The sequence below is a fragment of the Camarhynchus parvulus genome, chromosome 1, assembly GCF_901933205.1.
Source record: "Camarhynchus parvulus chromosome 1, STF_HiC, whole genome shotgun sequence".
Taxonomy (NCBI): Eukaryota; Metazoa; Chordata; class Aves; order Passeriformes; family Thraupidae; genus Camarhynchus; species Camarhynchus parvulus.
The window spans coordinates 14,737,002-14,757,228 of NC_044571.1; the positions used below are offsets into that span (position 1 = coordinate 14,737,002).

Genomic DNA, 20,227 nt, shown 5'->3' on the forward strand with positions numbered 1-20,227 from the left:
CTCTCCATTTGTTTTATAGTCAACTAGATGGAGTCCATTTGCTATATACATTTTTATCAATACTCTGTATTTATGTCAAGTTGTGAACTGTCAAGTTTTTGATAAATGACAGCTGCTCAAGACCAAACAGAATTCATTTAATTTCAGAGGAATATTTCTCACTGCTGGAGGCTTATGACTCTGAAAATGCAGACAGACTGGTCTGATTAGAAGGCAGCAATGGGGACAATGGACTGCTAACACAATACAGCAACCAGGCTGGGAAGCAATATTGAATCTCCAGCACTAAGCCTCTAGTGTTCCAATCTAAATAGGACTAGTTCATCTGCAAAATATGCAGTTTTATTACCCATGACTCCAAAATTGCACTTCAGAGAACAGCAGAATCTGAGGATATATATACCTACAACATCTGAGAATTGGTTCTTGCCATCCCTGCCCAGATGAAAGCATGGGCCAAAGTTGCACTCCTCTTCAGAGGCATAATTCAAAGTGTCAGACCTCTAAAAGCAGGTTCTTACCCATACTCCACTAGTTTCCAGTTCAAATATTTATCTCAGTATCAGCTATATGATCACTTTCTTTGCATAATTAAAAAAAAACCCCAACTTTGTTTCAGAGTCACAGAAATTCTACAGTGCATCAAAACCAAAGACAGTCGAGTTGCCAGACCTCCTGTTTATTTCCAGGATGATGGAAAAATGCAGTGACAATTTTCAAGCTGTGGGAATAACCTCCCACAAGCTTTGCTCAGCAGCAGCCCCTTACTTCTGGAATTCAGCTTCCATGAGTGCTTGCATGAAAGAAACTTTAGAGAGCTTCAGGGCATGTCACAAGACACTCAGCTAATTTAACTTGACTGTTCTTTTTTGTTCTACTCAATTTTTGTTTATTGTTCTAGTTCAGTTCTTTTTTTTTTCCAGTTTCTTGGGGATAAGCCCTTAGAGTAACAAGCACTCTAATGTATAAAAGGAAACAGAAGGAAGCAGACTGACTTCCAGAAGCAGTATGTGCAACCCAGACAAAACTGAGTTTATGGGCAATGACATAAAACCCTATAGGGAGACACATCTGAAGAAATGGCCATAATAAAGCACATCATTGGGTTAAATCATATAATTTGCAATGTCATGCTGATCAAAGCTGTGAGGTAACATGAAATTTACATCTGCAAAAGATCACCGATTTGATCCATTTTACAGAACTTAAAACAGAGGAGATAATTGTACTACTGCTAAGAACAAAGTTCTGCAATATCCTAAAGAAGCAAATATTATTATTCAGATCATACAGGATATTTGTACAAGATGACTGAAAGACAAGAGAAATTCCTAAGTGTAGCCCTCTCAGATTTTACAAAACAGCATGACACATTGGTAATTGCTTAAGACAGGACACCAGATTTGACTTACAATAAATCTGACCCCAACAACAAATTCTAAATCCAAAATAGTCTTTAAGACATGATTAAATTAAAATATAGATTAATTAACATACAAAATAATGAGGAGAGCACCTTAAGTCATACCTCTAGCTGGAAAGCTTAATTGCTGTAGGGTGGCTGCACTTACACAGTAGCCGACCTGTGACTTCTCTGAAATGTCTCCCAGACAGGAATTCCAGTCTTCCACATTATAAACTGGGCAGTCTTGTAGGTTAGTGACAAGGTCTCCCACAAAAAGACCTCTCGGTCCATTGGCAGGAGAATCCTGAGAAGAACAGTGAAGCCAGTCATATTACTATGGGAGGATAAACAAGGATTAGTTTACTGTTCTGTGTATACTATGAAATCTTTAGGTTAAGACACTAAAAAATGGGGGGGAAGGAAAGGGAAGTCTTCAGATGTCCTGGACACATCTTAAAATTTGAGTATTTTCATGTAGGTCAAAATGGTAAGAAAACTCACAACATATTAAGTTCAAGTAACTTAAATTAATACCCTAAACTTTTCAAGAAAGCAGGTGTAACTATATTTTCAAAGGTAATAAAGCATTATAAATGCCACTCTCTCCTGAGCTTTATCAACTGACTTTTAGGTCCAAGAAAGACTGAAACCTTTCAGGTCTGCTGTTCAACTGTGCTGTATTTACATCAGAAAAAAAATCATTCCTTTCCAGAATCCCAGAAGTCTATCTCTACTTTGCTTCCAGCTGACCAAACAAGGAAATCAGCTCAAAATAATCTTTAACATTGAAAAAAGATAGCAGTAACTGGAGTGATAACACAATTTCCAGTAGATTTGCTTTGTGCCAACACTGAAAAACAGTTAAAACCAGAAATAAACCTGCAAACTCATCACAAAAGTCTCAACAGTTTTATAGTATGCTAACTAGTCTATGATTATTCACATCATGTTCCTTTATTTACTAATACTAAGATACATGAGACTGAAAGAAAACCCTTTAAGCAAGAAATTCAGTATATCAGATTCTGCAAAGAGCTGCACTGACCAATTCTGATTGTGATAATCAGAGATACAGGTACATTTCAGATCACAAAGCATATAACATGGAAACAGCAAATATCCTTCTTACCTCTGCTACCTCAGTGACAAGTGCCCCAACACCCGTGTAATAGAAAGGGAAAAGAATGGCTGGCAGCAGAAACAACACCATGAAACTGGCAACACCAAGAACAAAATTATGCCACACCCCTAAAAAGAAGGCAAAAAAAGTTTCTAAATAAACACTAATAACAAAAAGCTGTTTTTTAAATGATGCTACAGCTGCCTTCTGATTAACTTTCCTGAAATTATTACTTCGAGAATAAATGAAAAGTTAATTTGTGAACATAGGCATAAAAGAAGAGTACATAGATTACAAACTTTAGTTTCTATAATGCCCCTTTGTAAGGGAGTTTTAGAGAAAACTCTTAAGCCCCTGAGAATTATACTATCAAAAAAGACAGGAGAGCAGTAAATCCATTTCTAAGGTGTCATTCCACCAGATTAAGATTTATGTACCACTGCTTTTTTAAGTATGAGAGGGTAATGTACCTAGAAGAGAAACTGGGCTTCTGAATCAATTATTAAAATACAGAGTTGTCTTCAATCATAAATATTTAAAGAAAACCCAGTGGAATTACATGTTACCTTCTACCACAATAAACTGTTGAAATTAAGAATTTCAATAAATGGACTTATTTTTGAATAAATACTGTTTGTCCTAGAGAGCAAGATGTCTGAAATTTACTTGTAATTCAGTATTTATGATGGTAACCTATATTATTTAAATTAAAATTATTACATGTATATGTGCCAAATGAATTTAGGAAACTATTTGAAAAAAATAGCTTCTTCTACAAGAAAATATGGACCTAAAATCCCATCAAGAAACCAAACAGCAGCACTTCCTGACACGTTGTTTTGGGGAACATATTTGCAATTGCCATCTTTATAGTATGTGGTTCTCCATAAGAAGCAATGAGCCACTATTATAAGACACAGCTGGTGCTCATCATCAAAGCTTTGTGGCTTTCTACATTCAGCACTACACAAATTTTCTCATTAGTTTGTGTTCTCGGACAAACAGTTTTGTATGAACAATGCAGGAACGCTTTTCAGTGTTGAAGAGTCTTTATTTCCTTCTTCCTTCATCATGTTGTGAGGAGTTTGATTCAATTCTGTACTCACAGCGCAGTTACAGCACAGGAATTCAACTAAATATACATTAACAAATGTATTAAACCTATCTTTCCTGCAGTGTCTATAACACAGAAATCATAGCATATGGCAGACTTATGTCCCCTGTCTATCTCCACATCTAACCTCATCTTCTTTCACACTTGTATTGCTGGAGAAATGAGAAACATTTTTGGAGTCCTTGAAGTAAGCTGCCATTTCCACTGGTACATGCTTCTTAAAGTAATTTTTTTCTATAGTTTTAATTGTATCTCATGGAAAGGCACTCAGATAGAGGAAATGTTTTTGTAATCCGTTCTCCTTATCTCACATACACACATTTATTTGCAACAAATCTAGAAGTAGTGAGCAAATATTTTAACTTTATTGTTTTAACCTTTTTGTCTTAAAAATATTTTTTCAGCTTAACAAAAGACAAAAAATGTAAAATGGAAACAAAATTATTTTCAACAGTGTGGCTGCTACACAGAGTAAACTGAAAAAAATCCCAACCCTTAAAATAACAAGAGGTGATGGGACTGCTAGAGAGTGACAAGGAATATTTTCAAACAGGAAAAAAGGGCCTTGCTACCAAAATTGACACCATTTGCTGCGTGGAATACGGCAAGAAGTCTAAAATAGAAAGGTTTATAAGCTCATCCCAGGTGATCCACAGAAAAATAAACATGCTCTAAATCAGAATACCTGTAGAGGCACACTGCTCAGTCTACCTTCAACTTCATTTTGCTAAAATAGCCTCATCCTTGGACATCTAATTCCTTACATTTGAGAAGAGACACTTTACACAACCCTAAAACACCTTAAAATAATTTATTAACTATTATTTAATTAAGAAAACCAAAAACATTTAACTCCTGTTAAAGACAAGATTAAATGTATTAAAAACTATCTCAAAAAGTAAAACAAATATTTGAACTAATTACGAGAAGGTGCTGCACAGAATCCCTTTTCATCTATCTAATAGGCATGGAATTATGCTATAAATATCACAAATCTTACAAGAACACTCATTTCCTATTCTTGAAGATATGATGCCATCTGCTGTACAAAAAATATATCTTTAATCTCCAGACTATAGCTGGACTACAAAAAGAATATTTGGTATTGGCCTCTAGTCTAGCTCTGTTACTTAGCTGCTATACAAAAATATCAGCGTATCTCCCTAAATTCAAATTTCTGAACACCAGGAATAGGTTCATTCAACTGTTCTGACAAATAAAAGAAATTGGTTGTTTACTGAATATTGCATTTTATCATTATCAAACATCCTAGTTCTGAAGTATATCTATCATAAACTGTGAAAAAATGCATTTTTTTCTTATACCTAACTGAAAGCAAGCCATTCATGCTGACCAGTCTTGCAACATGTCTGCTCCTGCCTTGTATTCCCCTATTTCAGGTTTCCTGAGAAACAATTACAGGTGTTTGCTTGTCATCAAACACGCAAACAATTATTTTCTATCACGCCTTAGAATTCTATTTTTCTAGCTAATGTCTCAGGAATCTATGTAAGGAAACCATTTTGAAATTCAGTATGCCTTTTCTTTCAGTTCTGTTCCCAGTAGATGGAAATGGAAACAGATTAATTTGAGAAACAGGGCTTCCTAAAAGTTAGCTTATTTTATGTGAATGATTTTTGTTGATTTGGGTATTTGGAATACAGATATATTTACTTACCTAGCATTTGTAATTATTTACTTGATTTATGAAAGCTTGAAAACATGCATACTAAAGGTTTCTGTATGCTCACCCTCTATATGATGTTTTAGATACAATATTCAAGAAACAAAGTTAATAACTAAACATTACAACAGGCTGGCTAGTAGCCTGCAACAGAAAAAACATCAGCATCAAGAACTGAACCAAGATGATAACTTTTCTATCTCTATTTCAGTTTTTTGGGAGCCACCTTGTCTCTAGAAATAGTCATACAAGGGGCTCAGGCAGAACAACACCGTCTCAGTTGGACTTTTCACAGCAATGAGGCTCTACTCAACAGTAGCCAGAGACTTCAGAAAACATCAATTCAAAAACATCTGGAGGTTATCTGGAACCATAAGCTACGACCCTCTTTGGATGTTTGTGTTTTAACCTTTATTTCCTCCTGATGGCAACATCAAAACACAGTGACCTGTACAATAACACAACTCACAGGTCAGTGAAAATCACAATACTATTGAAAAATAGATTGTTCCTATTGCAGAAAACAGTAGTGAATTGTTCAAGGACGTTGACCTGTGTTGATAGGAAGTCATTTTTCTCATAGCACCATTCTGGCTCGGTATTTCCCAGCTTGTGTGCTCCAAGGCTTTGCTACTTAGGCAATACAATGTGCAGAAACATCCCAAAGAAGAAAGAAACAAAAACCACAGAGGAACTCCTACACCTAATGCAAGAGCTCTTTCTAATGAGAGGAACATCAGAAACCGGTTTTTCCCCAACCACACAACTGGAATTTCTTATGCACAGCTATTCTGAATTGGATCTGGAATAGAATAAAGTTCTTCAAGTCAGGAAATTTGCAATCATTTAAGATCCCAGAAAGTGACATCTCTAGCCCAGAAAGTAGCTCAATAAGGACAGAAATGATCAAATGATTCTCTGAGATGCCAACACAGGTCAAGAACAGAAGGATCACCATTAGGTAAAGAGAAGCTTTGGTACTTACTCATTCTAAACCTTAAATATTCAATCAAAGATTCACAATGATGCCTTAGAATGGTGCTAAGCAAAGATTTAATAAAAATCCACAAACTATTACCTGCACAAAATATCCTTAACTGCTGAACAGGAGATATCAACTGCAAGTGAGTTGTGAAGAGGTCAACAAATGCTCCAGGATAGACAATGAAGATAAAAATTCCAAATCCATTAAATCGTACTTGCTCTCTTAAAAGAAGAAAAGTGAAGTGATGTAACTGCAAACAAACGAGTAACTGAGAGATTCTACAAAGCACACAGTTTTTGACAACAAGAATGACTAAATTATAATTATAAAACTAATTTACTTTTTATACTATTAGTAATTCACAGATAATTAAACTAAAGGACGTTTTCTGCAGTAGTTGCCACTTCTAAGCACTACACATTTTTAAGTTTGGTAAAAACATAAAGGGCAAGTTCAACTTCTTTTCTGTCTCCCGGTAACAGTAACATACAAAATACTTTTTAAAAACCTAGCTAACTTCCATGTTAACATATATTTCAAAATTTGGGGTAATTGCTCTTATAAGGAAAAAAAATGGTAGCCTGTAAAAAGCAGTTTCAAACTCATCTATGTAAAAATATTTGCAAGAATCAATTGCTTTCCTTTTAAAGAAATACTTCCACAGTTCTGGAAATTTAAATTCCTCTGTTTCTCCTAAACGGACCTTAGAGTACATTGTAAACTAACAAAAATGAGGGAAATGTCATCTGAAAAAATGAAAACAAGTCAAGAGGTTAAAAGGACATATGCTAATGCCCTTCCAAACCATAACACTCCATGATTCTATTGAAATATATTAGTAGCTGACACTACTATACAGATAATATTTTTTCCAAGGGTTTTGCAATTACTTTTAAATGGAATTTTTGGAACATACACATTAAAGTTTTTTGAAGCTAGAAATTGTACAAGGGACTTAAGAGAGTCATGGCAAAATCATGTTCCAAGACAAACCAGGCAGAGATCAGCTCATCCCCTATCTTTACTTAAGACAATATACTGGATCTAACCTTTTCCTTGTTTACATTTATCTATTTAATGTGTATAAACACCAAAAGAAGACAAAGAATTATACAAAACTATTCAGAATTAAGTCTCACACTAATACTGTGGAGCTAACTCATATCATGCTACCAATTAATAATAGGCAGTTTAATGCCTGTTCAGGATTTCATGACTTGGGTAGAAGATACACAGGGAGGAAGAAAAAGACTTGTTTGGTATGAACCTTGACTAAGCTAAGGCTCAAATATTTAAGCCCTTATAGTTCACAGGTATTGCTTTCTAGAACTGAAGTTGGCAAAAATGTATTAGATTTCAGGAAGGCTAAGTGACTTGCCAGAATATTAAAATTTGTCCAGAGCACAGCTTTTTAGTGAAGTTGAAACCTTGAGAATTTACAGTAACAGCACTATAGACCCAACCTGTGCCAGAAAGAGAATAAAAAAGTCAAGAAGAAAACAGCAGCAGCAACATTGGCCACCAATGTACATTGGACCAACTAATTTCTCCTCTGGAAATAGCTGGAAAAATAATTTTTTGACAAAAATATAACCCAAAATTGAATATTCAAAGCCTTTGCTCTAGACCTTGAATAAAGATATCACACCATTAAGATACAAGAATTATTCTTTCTTTCTGCTTAAAAAGAGCTATGTAGTAACTCCTAGCTTCTCTGCAGTCTGCCAGCAACATGCACTAGAAAGAAAATTTTGTTGCTTCTTCCTGTGATGGCATAAGCAAAAGGTTCATCCTCCACAGAAAATTCCCTGTGAATATTTGAGGGAAGAAAGCTGAAAGACAAGCAGAGCGTATGAAACACAGAGGTTCTCAAACCATTCTTTTGAGTGAGAACCTTTGGGGTTACAAAAAAGGTAGTATATGGGTTAAAATGCAGTCATGACTTCCTATATTCAGGAAAATCAGAGAAACAATTTAGGGCTTTATGCTCAAAGAAGAGAGAATGACACTGCCCAGGAGAAATGTGGAGGATCCCAGTAATCACTGCTTAACCTTCTTATGATAAAGTGGCATTTAACAGTAATGACTAACCTGTCAAATAATTTTGGTGAAGTAATTATCATAGTTAAGGACATTAATAATATAATTTTTGATCAAAGCTAATAAATCACTGAGGTTAACAGGGACAAATCACATTTGACTAAGTTATTGCTTCAACCTGTTCATACCATATTTCATGAGCTATGTTTAAACAAATCAATTAAAAATCTGTTTTAAAGTATCACTGTGCAATAGTATGAGTTCAAGTTCCACAAGCACAGAAATTAAATTGCTGTATAAGAAACAGGGCCACTTAAAAAAAAAATAGTTTTAAACCTGATGCTATATTTGCACAGCAGAAGTCCCTTCTCATGATCTGTATAATAGACACTGTACTAAAACTCTATCCCTAATTTGTACACCCTTCCAAACTTCAAATCTAAGGAAGGAATTACAGACTAAACAGACTCTCTAGATAAAACAAAGCAGGGCTAACAACATTCACGGCTAGGTAACTGCTCTGGAATATTTGGCTTTGTTGTCAGAGTAGCACAAAAGCAAAACAAATTACCGAATAGCTGCCACCCCATGGCCGACTTCATGTATCACACCGCTGATGAGGATTGCAGAGAAGAAATAGGTCAGCTGGCTGATGGGCAAATTGACACCAGGCACCTGTTGATGTGGGCATGACAACAAAACAAAACACAGGAGGAAAACAAGAGGTACAAAAACAAATCATTCTGCTCCTAAATTTGCTGCTCTCACTCACTTCTTCACACCCATGGTAGAACAGGGGCTGTTCTCAATGCAGCACGATCAGTTTGCACCTCTTTTACCAACTTATTCACTGTGTTTTAAAGTATATTAAATATATATTCTTTTGTGGAACATTAAAAAGCTCTCCAGGCACAAAAGCCTTCTCTCTGCCCTATATATTCCCCACAGCTCTGACCAAACAAATCCTACTCTATATCAAGCTCGAGAAGTTTATAAAATTGTACACAGGCTTCCATTCAAATGAAACAGGTTTGACACTGTGAGCATTAGTTTACAATTTCCTGCAGCCAGTCACATAGCTATAGAAGAGATCCACCTTTCAAAAGAAAATAATAAAAATTGTAAGGCACTCCAAAAAGTATGAACATGAAAAATTCAAAAATGAGTTGACAGCTGAACAGTCCGTCTCTTCCTTCTCTCTTCCTATACAAATCACAAAATTATTGCAGTTTACAGCATCAGAAAAAAAAAGTAATTTTCATCTATTCTTCAGGTTTTGGTAGTCTACACATGGCAATTTAACCTTAAAAAAACCCATATTGAAATGAGCATACTATTTTAATTTACCTAAGACATAATATGCAGGCCCCTCATATTCTTCCCATTGTTGTAGATTCCCACCACTCCCAGGTCCTTCACTGTGCTTGTCATGAGACACCAATTGCTTCCAGACAAGCTTCAAAGCGGTCACTAGTCAAAGCACGAGGAACCATCTCCTCCTTCCTCCTGCTCAGCTCCATCACCCTCAGCTGCTGAGCTGCAGCGGGATTGCTCTGGGACATTTCTCCTGTCAGATCTACAGCTTTTTCTACTCAAGGCAGGCTGCACTCCGGTATGCTGTGATGTGAACACAACATCAGTTGCAATCCAGCCTCACAAAAGAGATGCTGTGGGCAAAAACTCCTGGCCTGTCTACAGAACTCTGTAAAACCCAGCATCATGGAAAACAAAAGGCAGCACATCCAACTAGGTAGGCTGTATTCTACCTTTGTTCAGTCCTGCACATTCTTCACTTATATACATTTACCTACTCATGTAGCAGAACTCTACAAGAGTTGGTTGAGACAATCTAGCTAAATTAAATCCTTCAAAAGGATTTATTAATGTTAATCACCTCACAAGTTCTGTCCAGTGTGATGGTGACCAAGGAATTTACCTTAACTGGCTCAGCTTGGTATCTCACAGCATGAAAGACAGCCACACTTCATTTCTGAAACATCATTGCTTGCATTACAGCATCAGCTGGTGGCACTAATGCATCACTTCAGTGGTGCTGCCTCTGCAGTGGGAGGACAGATGGCAGCAGCAAGAGCTGCCATCTCCATTCCATCATGACTACAGCCTGCTAGAACCAGAACCAGATGCTTTCAGACTTTACGTCAAAGAAACTATTTTAAGATTCACCTAAAACAGAAGTTACCTCTCATGAAGGGTTCTGCAATCAATAGCAGTATTTTGTTAAAAAGCATGCTTGTATTTTATGGCCTTCTGGAAATGCCTTTAGTAAAAGAAGATCCTTTGCTTGTAACTAATCTGCCTCTTTCCTACTTTTGTCAGTAGGCAACCAACACAGGAGGGGGCAGCTGAAGAGAAAGAGCCCAGTTACCTATAAACAGGTATTTTACATCAAGTACGTGACTGAACAAAAGAGGAAGCATATAAAAATCTTAATAAAATATAAGTACAACTGTTTCTCCCTCTCTCCACACCCAGAGGGTAAAGGCTAAACAGCTTTAAGCCACAGGCTAAAATTAGGTTTACAAAGAAAAAGTGAGGTTTTGTTGGGTTTTTTAAAACTAATTTGCTCTCTTCCAGGCAGCCAAATACAGGTAAACAATTTTAATGGGAAGATCCTCCTAAGTCATTCTTCACCTCTAACCACATAAATCTCTTTTTGGTGGCAATTTACACTAGCACATTCCCCTTAAAAAAAACCTGAAACTTGCTAAAGGCAGAATTGTACAACCGTGACCATTCAAAAATGAAAGAATGAGGTAAGAAAGGAAGAGAACCACAACTTAGGAGAAGTAACCTTATCCCCACGCATGACTTTATTCCTATCTATTAAACTGTTTTCAGAGCCAGTCAATCCTTGGTTTGAATGCAGTGATATTGCCAGGAGGCAGTCACTGAGGAAACAAGTCCACATTGAAATTGTGAACATTATCCTACTTTTCTACTTTCATTGTTCCAGTTTACACCAGATTAATTCCAAAGGCTCATCTTTACTTTGGTTGTGTCTGTGTTATTTTCTCCAAAGAGCAATATATTGTCAATGACCACTTTACTCTGGGGTCACAAAAGTGGACGGATCCATACAATGACCTCAGAAAATGAAGATGTAAAGGAACTCCAGAAATGTTAGGACAGATCCTGTAGGAATGTAAATTACAAAATTTTCTGTCTCATGTTCAGCTCATGCCCTCCCAGATGCACAGACTGCCCACTCCTGTCTGCCCCTGGAGGTAATTCAGGAGCAGGCTCTGGACAGGGGATAGCAGTGGCAGTGACAGTGGTTCCCCTTCAGGTCTCACTGTCTGCTTTTTCCAACACACACTGAACTCTGTATATTCACTCTGCCTGTGGGAAACAGACCCAGCCACCCAAAGGCACTGCGTTTATGGCACATGCTAAATCAGGCTTCGTGCACTCATGCCAGTCTAGCTGCATGCAGTCAGTTTAGTGCTTACAGGAAGGTCAGTTGTGTCTGCACACAATTCCCAACATGTGGTAACTTGAAGAGCTGAGTACTTAAATAGAGTAACATGGCTGGGCACCTCTGCTCTAAGCCATGTAGCAAAAGGCAGAGCAACCCAATAACACTTTCTGAATTTTAGGAAAATGACCATACATTTTGGCCACATTGCACTCATGGTATAATAAAGGTGACTAGGAATCCTTCCAGGTTAAAACTGTTGCAAAGCAATGTCAGTTCTTCCACTACTGCCATGCAAAGAGATTAAAAAGACAGTACTTGCAATCTCCCCTATCCTGTGAAATACATTCCATTCTAAAACCACACAATATATTGTCCAGCACCAGAAATGCACAGAACAATTAAATATATCATTGAACTTTGATACTGCCAGAAACAGCACTTGAAATTTCACATAGTAAATTAAGTCACAAGTCCTTGAAGAATCAAAAAATACCTCCTCACTAATGATTCTTTGCTTCTACTATCACATGAAGTTTTTTGCCCTTCTTTCCTTTTCCACTGCTGTTTTCAATTGTATTAAAAGAAACAGAACTTGTCTCCTCTTGTCAATTATGTATGAGCTCTGCAAACTGTAAGGTCACCAGAGCCTACTGCACAGCTTGCAGGAAATGAGTTCTTAACTCAGTTTTATATGCTTAGTACTATAATTTTATTCTTAGTACTATAATTTAGGGCTTTTCAAAATGATTATCCAATTCCCACTCCTGAGGATTTTTAACATAAACTCTTCCACATGTTTGCCTTCATTTTCACTTTTTCTATACCCACTCTCCCATTTTTAAGGCTGGTAAAAAACCAGCACATTTTCATGTAGATGGACATCAGGAGCTGGGTCATTCTTGCATAGGAATATTTTAGCATCCCATACCCCCTTAAGAAGCTGCTTTATATCTGTACACAGTTCTCAAACAAAGACCTGAGGAGCAAACACTCACCACAACTTGCAACATTCGATCATTCTGGGCTTTTGGAGCCTCGGTGAGCATCTGGGTCAGTGTTTGCAGCAGGGTCTTCCCAAGCAGAATAACAGAGCCAAACATGGCAACTATTCCAAACACCATTCCTATGCTGAACCTATACAGAGAAGCAAAGAGTTCAGCAATGCATAGCTGAGAGAAAAAGGTGTCATCTCCGGCTATGTAAATCTCTGCTTTACAGCACAAGCTACTGCACAAAACACAGGGCAAAACTTACCTGATGCTACCACAATTCACCAACAATCTAGTACAAAAACACTTAAGGAAACTATCAACAATAATATACACTAATAACACTAGTAACTTATATTCTCCTTGTTTAATAAATGTTCTACCTCCAAACCATATCCTGATCAATTTTCAAATACTTTTATTCAGTTACCCAATACATGTAACTTGCCTGCAGCAATGAATATATAAGTTTATAAGAATATAGAAACTTGTAACTAACAATGTATAATTTGCCATGCTGCATGACAGCATCACATAAATACAGACCTGGATCAAATTACGGGGCAGCTTATGTTCTTCAGTACGTTTTGCATCATTCCAACAAACAATAAAACGGGCTAAAGAACAATAAATGAGACTGAACCTTTATTAAAGAGCAACTAAAAAAGTACAACTGCAAAACCACATTAACACCAATTTCTTAAGCTACATTGTTCTTCTCCTCACCAATTTTTCATTAAAATCAATGTTGAAAATAATTTCAATTCATGTCACTCTGCCTAGTGACAAATTTTTATTCAGCATTAATATTATTATTTTTATTTTACACTGTCCTATAGCTGAAGGATGTGATAACTCTTTTTTTTTCTAACTAAAAAAACTTCCATGCTGCAAATCCAGCACATACACCTCACTACCAATCCTTCCTCCTCTCTTAACAGCTCAACTATTCTCGTATCAACCTTAATGAAGCTCACTGGGAATTAGTAGATTTATTTTAAGCAACATGTACTTGTAATGTTAATTAAAGAGACTAGTGGAAACATTATACTGTAATAAATTATACACATTAAAAATTGTAATTGATATAGAGCTATTTCAGACTGATTATTACAAAATCATTACATACTAGAGAAACCAATTTGAAGCAGACCTCTCTTTTATTACTATCTCACTGAGGGTAGCAATACAGGAAATGAAAATAAATTCAAACCTTACTAATTTTATATTTTCAGATACAAAGTAATGCTAGGAAGGCAACTGAAGAATAGTTTCTATACTAGTCCAGGAGCACCCATATTAGACCACCCTACTTATCTACCCATTCCCAGCACTGTGCACCTTTGCAGGGAAAGGTGTAGGCAGATAAAAGACAGAAGGTAAGCAAGGTGCTCCTGAGCAGGTATCATTGCTGAATGTCTGGGCAATGATTAACTACAGGTACATGGCTGGCTCTGAATACTTTGTAAACTGTAGCGACTGGGAGAGCTAAATCTACAGCACTGGGAATGATCTAGGATCTGAGCAGCTGCTTTCAGACCTACTTCTGTATTGCAGTATTGCATGTAACAGCAGTACTCTTCAGAACTATGCATACTTCAAACCACACATAAAAATAGTTTAAGGATTTCTAGTTTTATAGAATCTCAATATGCAACCTGTATTACATTTATGTATTTTTTAGAAGAGGTTAAATACTTATACTGGCACAGTACAATTAGAGCAACCACTCCAAGTGGTTTAATCATTAGCCTATTAAAATATCTATGTCTACCCACTGCCCTTCTAATGCTGAAAGGCACAACTGTTCAATTGTTGACTCTGACAGAAGAAAAAGGAGGCTGAATTGGTACCATAAGTAGAGAAATTTGGGTTTCCATCTCCCCCAGTTGTAGAACTGGCGGTTGAAGAGCGCGGTTTGCCAGCGCAGGTGGAAGGGAGAGACGCTCAGGCCGTACGTCAGCAGCCAGTCCTCGTAGGACGCCTTCAGAGAGTTGGAGGACTGCAAAACAACAGAAAACCAAGTTTGACCAAAACATTCTAGGAAGATTTTGTAATGTGACCAAGCAGTAAAGGTGATCTGTTTATATAAAAACAGATACATAATTTCAAGTAAATGTCCTACACCTTATTTACATTTTGACATATAGGTAGGTGTGACATGTAATGTGAAAAAGTTATGTCACATGTAACGTCATAAAAGTTATGTCACTGTTCTGATGTTATTTCCAACATCTGTAGGTTTGTGAGAGAGATTGGGTATCCAGAGTTATGTGACAAACAAGGTCCTGCATCATCTTTCCTAGTGTTAAATCCCTTTCAGTAGTTCTACTTTCTGGTTAGAAGGTTAGAGACTGTTGATGGTATTCTTTCAACATGTAATTATATTACAATAAACATTTTAAAAACCACTATAATGAAACATTTTGTCTCCAGCTGAAAAAAACTTTCTAATACAGATGAGATATGGCTCAGTATTGCAGATACCTGTTAGTAAGGATAAAAAGAAGGTCTATTTTTCAAATACAAATACTATGCCTAAAGAGGATCTGGAATATCTGATCAGGCTAACAAAAAACCACAAGGAATTTAAAATTCTCCACCTGTATTGCAATAGCAGTTTCATTATGGTAACTTCACAGCATTTCAAGACACTTCCGCTAATTCCAAAGATTTCTCTTGATGAGAAATGTGACCTATGAATACTTATCTGCAGCATTACCTTAAATTATAGACCAATAGACATGGTTTTTGCAATTGCTAACTTTACTTTATGGTGCCTGCATTCTCAATAGGCTTTAGTCACCTGCTTCATGGAAGCTTGTGTCAGAAACCCAGGTGAAGGAATGCTTTCCTCGAGGAACTCAGAGCTCAGGAAAAGCACACGTGAGCTTTGAGCCTTCTGACATTGGGCAGTTCCCAAGGCAGGAGTGTCTCTGATAAAATCCAGACAAGTCTTTGGAGCTGTCTGAACTGGAGCACTGTTCCCAAGGATCCCCACAAGCAGCAGCACCTACTGAAGACATCCAGAATGTGCAGTTCACAACAGGCTCCCTTCTCCTCCCCAACAAGGAACTCCACAAGTTTCTGGCTCTTGTCTGTGGTCCTTTGAACAAATTTAGCACTTGCCAATTCCTTGCATTCCTCCTGCCCTGCACCACAGTGGTGCTAGGGGTTGAGGATCTCATACTGCACACTTCTCATTTTGTCATTTTGTCAAATTTTCTCATTTTGTCAAATTAATTAAATCTTGAACACTAAAAGTTGATTTCAAATAACAAATCTCCTCAGCTGTGAGACCCATTTACTTGAGCCATTGTTCACGTACCACCTATTACACCATTTATCCTTTCTGCCTATATATTTCTGTATCATTTCCTTCTTCTTCACCCTACTGATTTCAGCCACATTTTCATTCTGTCAGCTGAGGACACCAACAGAAATTTTCACTGTAATGCACTCCCATCAATACCACTCACTACCTGTGGTATCATTAAGTTTAGTGTCCACAATCATATCAGCCTTTGCTAATGATAACAGAAGAGATCACAAAGATGATTAGACTTGTACACAATAAGTGATACATAAGCCAAGGAAACAAAGAAAAAGACCTCACATAATCTACCAGATAATTAAGAACAAAAATACATACATCATTAAGAATCCCTGATATGAGAAACTGTCTTTTGTGAAATACAAAACAAAGTCCTATTCATTCACACAGTCAAAAAAAACCCTCAGAACAACCCTAATACATTATCCTAATAAAGTTAATCAGATACATTGATTTGACACTTGAAAATGTGTTCCTTCTATCTCATGCAAACCCCACTTTTTTTCCCCTAGAATTGCCAAAAATTCATCCCTTAGAATTCATTCCAGCAACATCACAGCTTCACTGTCCTAGCAAGACATAAATAAGTACAAAGTTTTCCATGAGGAATATGGAATCACTGACCACACAGCTGTCAAATGTGGAAAAGTACCAAAAATTTTTCTTTTGTATTTTCCTCATATGTTGTGTAAATGTTATTCATGATCACTAAATGGCTGCAAACTTTTGCAAAATATGTTAAAAATATCTTTTCAAAGTTTTGCTACTTCTGTCCTGATCTCAGTGGGATCACCACATTAAACACACACCCTCATGCCCTTGTATGCTTCATTTCAAGCTGCTTCCACACAGGCCTTGGCCCTGCTTCTTTGAGATCTAAGAGATTAGTTAATTTGATAGATTAGTTTTTACTATAAAGGCTACACCTATTTATTTATGCAGCCTTTAAAATGCTGGACACCTGCTGGACACAGGAGCTCCACAGGTACCTGCCAGCAAGCAGGAGTCCTTAACATTCTTCTCTGCTAGCAAAATCTGTTCAAGAGCTCTGAATCATTTCAGCTTCCTGACCTTAAAAGCTGAGAGCCAACCTTGACTGAACGTGTCTAATGCATCCTTTATTTCCCACAGCAGAAGGAGGGACAACCTCCTGCACTTCACTTGCTCCTGATCTTTCAGGCAGGATGAAATGTGATGACTTAGGATGCTGGGGAGAAGGAATTTAGGGGTCTGAGTGATTCTCTCTTACAGAATCCAAACTTCAGTGAAAATATTGGTGGCAGTAGTACAACGAGGAGCAACAAGGGAGACTTAACATTCAAAATTCCAGCTTGATTTGGCATAGCTTTAGTTTCCTGACACACATGTATCTTTTAGTTCTAGCAATATTATAAAATGTGGATTTAGCTGGACAAAAATACATTTATACACAATTATAATTTCTATATTGTAGTCTAGGAGTGAGACTGCCAAAATAAAATACTGAAAATCTGAACAAAACCAGTAAGGGAACAAACTGAGCAAAAAAAATTGCACATTGAACAGGTTTACAGAATAAACAGAATAAACATTAACTTCAAGTTACAGTACACATCCTTCTCTTGCCAAAAATATCAACAGGATCACTCATGGAAAAGTGCTCCCACATTACTTTTCACTCATGCTCTGTATATCCTCTTGGTGTAATTACACTGAAAGTGATTTGAGATTCAAACAGTCCAATTAATTAAACAGTACAATGTTGCTGTGGTTGCTGGCAGCCTTGGGTTGCGACGGTGGTGGAGATTCACAGTACCAGCAGAAAAACAAGCAACCTGAGCTTCCTAATGATATAAATCTGGTTATTTAATCCAAATTCCATTCCAACTGTGGTACTCACAGTGAAACCTACAACTGAGACGTACAACAGGAGATCTACCACTGCAACTCAACAGCTCCCACATAATTCCTGAGGATTAATAACCTTGGTCAACTTTTAGTTAAAAGATCAGAATTAAAATTTAACTCCTGGATTCTCATGCTTGCTATATAATTCTAGGCATGCCCCCTTCTTTTTCAACATAAATCAGGCATTAAGTAGGCTCCAGTGCAGCGGGTTTTTTTCCTTCTCTTGCTGCAGCAAGAAATGCAGTGGCTCTCCTTATGTACAGAAGAGAATGATTTTATGGTCGAATGCAGAAAGAGATCTTCAGAATCTCAGAGATGCAAATGGTCTCAGCACCATGGCACAACAGCTGGTTTGGTACCTGAGCTCAGTTCTTGCTTCACAGCCCAAGAGCCTCCACCAGACACAAAGCTGCAGCCAAAAGAGAAGCAGCAGCCTCCTGGCTGACCTTCAGTCAGAGCACGTTCTTCTGGTACCTGGCTAACCTCATGTGTTTCAAAACAATGCTGTTTTGGTTTTGTTTTTTTTAATACTTAACATAGATTTGCTGCAAGAAAATTTGAGAAGTCTTCAGGTAAATGACTGCATTTGTTATTGTCATTATGTACAAACTGTATTTTGCAATTATCAGCTTTCATCACTAACAGAGCTACATTTGCTCCCCAATTAGCTGCAGGGGGAGACACTTTTCCAAGTTTTCTAAGCACCTGATTTTTCTTGTATGTCTTCCTATATCTTACAGGAGTGAAAAAATGCACACTTTGTACTTTCGTATCACTAAGCTTTATCTGCCTTGGCAGAAACAGATGCAGCTCCTGGACTGTAAAATTAAGAATTACAGATCAAACCTCTCATTTAATTTTTCCTCATATTTAACCAGCACACAGCCTACTTTGTATGCATTCTTTGCAATTTCGGTCATGTCTTAGAAATCATACCTCTAAATCTGTAAAAAAAAGAACCCAAAACAATGCCACACCACTTAATGAAATTTGAGCAATGCACAGATGCATCCCAGATTTAACAAATGATGTCTTGGTGTATTTTCTTTTTAAAACTTCCCCTCTATATCAGAAGGAAAAGAATGAGTCTCCGAATACTCTCCGAGGACCAAAGTTTATTTCTTTAAAGAAGTATTTGTATCGAGTGCTGTCTCAAATTTTCTCCAGTAAAACTAAAGACATCCAAAAGAAATAAATATGCATTGCTTTTTACATTTTTTTAGGAAAATCATCATTATATAGCACATACTCTCTACACCGCAAACTTACAAGGTTGTATGCTAGGTTTAATTAATAATAAACTCCAGACAGCACGTTAAACTGCCACGGAGCCTCTTAAGCAGTCTATTAAAAGCTGTTTTCCCCAACTTTCCGCGGTCCCGGTCCTTTAGCACAGACCGGAGCCCGTGCACTCTCCCGGGCGGCGTTTGGAGCCCAGCACCGGGAGAAGCGGAGCAGGGGCTGGCGGCCCGCGGGGCGGGAGGGGCGCCGGGGGCCGGGATCGCCTCAGAGCCCGCGGGGCGCAGCGGGCCCGGCCCGGGCGCGGCCGCTCCGCCAGCCCGGGCTCGGCAGCGGGGCCCCGGGCCGCCCGGCGCGGGGGGAACGGGGCTGCCGCTGCCTCCTCCTGGCCCCGTCCGGCTCTGCGCCCTCGGCCCTCACCTTGAGCAGCGTGTCCGCCAGGTACACGGCGCACCAGCCGCCCAGCACGGTCACCACCACCGGCACCGGGATCATCGCGGGCCGCGCCGCGCCTCAGCGCGGCAGCCCCGGAACCCAACCGGCCCGGAACCTTTCTCCCACCGGCTCTGCTGCCCGGGCGGACGCTTCCGGGAGGCGCGTAGAGCGAGGGCAGGTGGCGGCATGACGTCACGGGCCGGGGCGAGGGGCAGCGCTCGGGGCGTCAGGGCTGCGCGCGTGCGCAGTGGGGCTGGTGGGCTGAGGGGGCGGGGCCCGGGCTGAGGGGCGGGGCCCGGGCTGAGGGCGCCGCGGGGCTGAGAGGCGGGGCCCGGGCTGAGGGCGGGGCCCGGGCTGAGGGCGGGGCCCGGGCTGAGGGCGGGGCCCGGGCTGAGGGGCGGGGCCCGGGCTGAGGGCGCCACGGGGGGTCCCCCTTCTCTGGTTAAATTTCCCCTCACCTGCTTCCTTCAGTGGGTTCTTCGGAGAGGGTTCGCTGGCAGCGATCAGGAGGTTGCGCGGGGGAATAAAAGTCGTTTGTGGTGGCAAGATGAAAGCG

The 20,227-nt window shown here is 38.7% G+C and overlaps 1 protein-coding gene across 1 annotated transcript in view; it reads right to left on the reverse strand.

Moving 5' to 3' along the window:
• Positions 1 to 19,829, reverse strand: part of MBTPS2 (membrane bound transcription factor peptidase, site 2) — a 40,918-nt gene extending 21,089 nt beyond the window's left edge. The window contains exons 1-7 of the mRNA XM_030949273.1: positions 19,657 to 19,829; positions 14,630 to 14,778; positions 12,783 to 12,921; positions 8,920 to 9,023; positions 6,402 to 6,529; positions 2,535 to 2,653; positions 1,529 to 1,709 (exon numbers count right to left, since the gene is read on the reverse strand). Coding sequence (XP_030805133.1) covers positions 1,529 to 1,709; positions 2,535 to 2,653; positions 6,402 to 6,529; positions 8,920 to 9,023; positions 12,783 to 12,921; positions 14,630 to 14,778; positions 19,657 to 19,731 — 895 coding nt within the window. The 5' untranslated portion in view covers positions 19,732 to 19,829. The remainder of the gene's footprint in view (positions 1 to 1,528; positions 1,710 to 2,534; positions 2,654 to 6,401; positions 6,530 to 8,919; positions 9,024 to 12,782; positions 12,922 to 14,629; positions 14,779 to 19,656) is intronic.
• Between the last annotated feature and the right edge of the window lie 398 nt (positions 19,830 to 20,227).